This window comes from Lepidothrix coronata, unplaced genomic scaffold (assembly GCF_001604755.1).
Source record: "Lepidothrix coronata isolate B3197 unplaced genomic scaffold, Lepidothrix_coronata-1.0 Scaffold75, whole genome shotgun sequence".
NCBI classification, from domain to species: Eukaryota; Metazoa; Chordata; class Aves; order Passeriformes; family Pipridae; genus Lepidothrix; species Lepidothrix coronata.
This window is the reverse complement of record NW_016690255.1, coordinates 7625461-7627681: the sequence shown is the minus strand read 5'-3', so window position 1 is coordinate 7627681 and position 2221 is coordinate 7625461. Positions and strand designations below refer to the sequence as shown.

Here is a 2221-nt window from a genome sequence, read left to right as displayed (position 1 = left end):
CTCCTCCTCCTCCTCCTCCCCGCCGCCGCCTCCCACAATGCACCCTGGGCGCTCCCCCGCGGAAGCCACTTCCTCGCCCGAAAGCCGCCCCGCCGCCCCCCGCCCCCCCCGTCCCCACTCACATCCGTCGATATCCTCCTGCAGGTCCTCCTGGAGCAGCGACAGATCTGCGATGGGGGACACACACACACACACCATGTGCCAAACGCGCCCGCCGACACCCCCGGTGCCACCCGCGACCCGACTCCGCCCGCGGGCTGCGCCCCCCGGACCCGACCCAACCCCACCCCGCAGACCCCCGCGCTCCGAGCCCGGACAGCGGCTGGAAGCGCTCCCGAAGCCGGGGCGGGAGAGAGGAGGAGGAGGAGGGGGGATAGAGGAGGGAGGGCTGGCGCCTCGCCGGGGAGGCGGCGTGTGCGGGGAGGGGGAGGGGGGCGATGCCTACCCGCCATCTTGCTGCTGCAGCCCCCACGGGGCGCCCGGCTACATCCAGCCCGCGGCCGTCGCTGGGAGCAGCGGTGGGAGAGGGCGGGCACCCGTGCGGTTCAGGCCCCGGGCCCGGCGGCGCCTCTCCGCGTCCCCGGGAGAGCCGCGCAGGGAGGGAGGGAGGAGGGAGCGGGCGGAGGAAGGCGGGAGGAGGGGTCTGGGCCGGACACGCTGCCCCCGCCTCCGCCCCGCGGAGCTGCTCTGGCTCGCTTGCCGCTCGTTCGCACAGGCGGCCGCGCTTCCACGCCCCGCGCTCTGACTCACGCCCGGAGCCGCCCGGGCTGGCCCTGGGGCCGGAGAGCGCCCGGGCTCAGCCGCACTCCCCGGCCCGCTCACCTGGGCTCGCCGCTCCCCTCCCCGCCGCCGCCATCTCGGGGCTTGGGCTCCTGCTGCCGCCCGCCGAGGGGCTGAGGCGAGCCCACGGAGCTTCCCCGTGGAATTCCCCTGAAATTCGGGTGTGGTGGGGTCACCTGTAGGAAGCGCCTCGAAGGTGCTCCTCGCCTTGCTCAGCGTGGGGTCGCTTCCAGAGGGAAGGAGTCTAGTCGTGGAGGCAGTGGGGCCGCAGAAGTCCCTGCCGCCTGGGGAGAAGGGTCCCCTGACCTACTAGAGAGCAGCTCTGCTGAGAAGGGTCTGGTAGCCTTGGTGGATGACAAGTTGACCCTGCGCCGGCAGTGTGCCCTTGTGGCGAGGAGGGCCAATGGTAACACGGGGAAGAGTGTGGACAGCAGGTCGAGGGAGTGATCATCCCACTCTACTGGGCCCTGGTGAGGCCACATCTGGAGTACTGTGTCCAGTTCAAGAAAGACAAGGAGAGAGTCCAGCACAGGGCTACAAAGATGATTAGAGGTCTGGAGCATCTCTCTTATGGGGAGAGACCGTGGGAGCTGGGCCTGTTTAGTCTAGAGAGGGCATCTCATTAAAGCATATAAGTATTTCAAAGGCAGATATGAAGAAATCACAGAGTCTTTTCAGTGATACCAAAGGAACAATGGCCATAAACTAAAACACAAGAAGTTTCACCTCAACACGAGGAAGAACTTCTTTACATTGAAGGTGGCAGAGCACTGGAACAGGCTGCTCGGGGAGGTTTTGGAGTTTCCCTCTCTGTAGACATTCAAAACCCACCTGGACATGTTCCTGTGTAACCTGCTCTAGGTGACCTTGCCTTGTCAGGGGAGTTGGACTAGATGATCTCCAGAGGTGCCTTCCAACCTGAACAATTCTATGATTCTGTGACAGGTGGCTGTGTCACCACCACACAGCCCACGAGCATCCTCTTCATGTGAACTGCCAAGTTTCTGCAGCTGGGATCCTGTGGCTTAAACACATAGAATGTTCTCCCACTGCACCGCTGTGCCTTCTGACTTCAGGTTTCAAAATATGCAATTTAGTCATATGTACACACAAAGGTACCCATCATTTTTACTTTTTTTGGCTGTACCTTTTGGTCACTGCTGGTGGTTTTCATTTTAACAGTTTTGATAGATTTTTTTTCCTCCCTGTAGATTGGAAGCTAAAAGTGTTGGATAAATGCTCTATTTAGTTAATAACCAGAGCACTTGATAAAGGAAAGGGCCATTACTGGTACTGGTGCTACTTGGGAGTCTTACCTGTGTCTTCCACAGTCTTGTTTTAATAGTGATAATAATTGATGAAGTTGTTGAAGAAAAGCAAAATAAATTATTTTTGGTTTTCAAAAAAGGATGCAATTTCATTAGCTCTGTTTTTAGCTGAG

The 2221-nt window shown here is 59.7% G+C and overlaps 1 protein-coding gene across 2 annotated transcripts in view; it reads right to left on the bottom strand.

The window, feature by feature from the left end:
- The window catches only part of PPP4R1 (protein phosphatase 4 regulatory subunit 1), a 65801-nt gene extending 65232 nt beyond the window's left edge, over positions 1-569 (bottom strand). For both annotated transcript variants that reach the window (XM_017819547.1, XM_017819550.1), the window contains exons 1-2: positions 446-569; positions 123-167 (exon numbers count right to left, since the gene is read on the bottom strand). In XM_017819547.1, the coding sequence (XP_017675036.1) occupies positions 123-167; positions 446-452 (52 nt within the window). In that variant the 5' untranslated portion in view covers positions 453-569. The remainder of the gene's footprint in view (positions 1-122; positions 168-445) is intronic.
- Between the last annotated feature and the right edge of the window lie 1652 nt (positions 570-2221).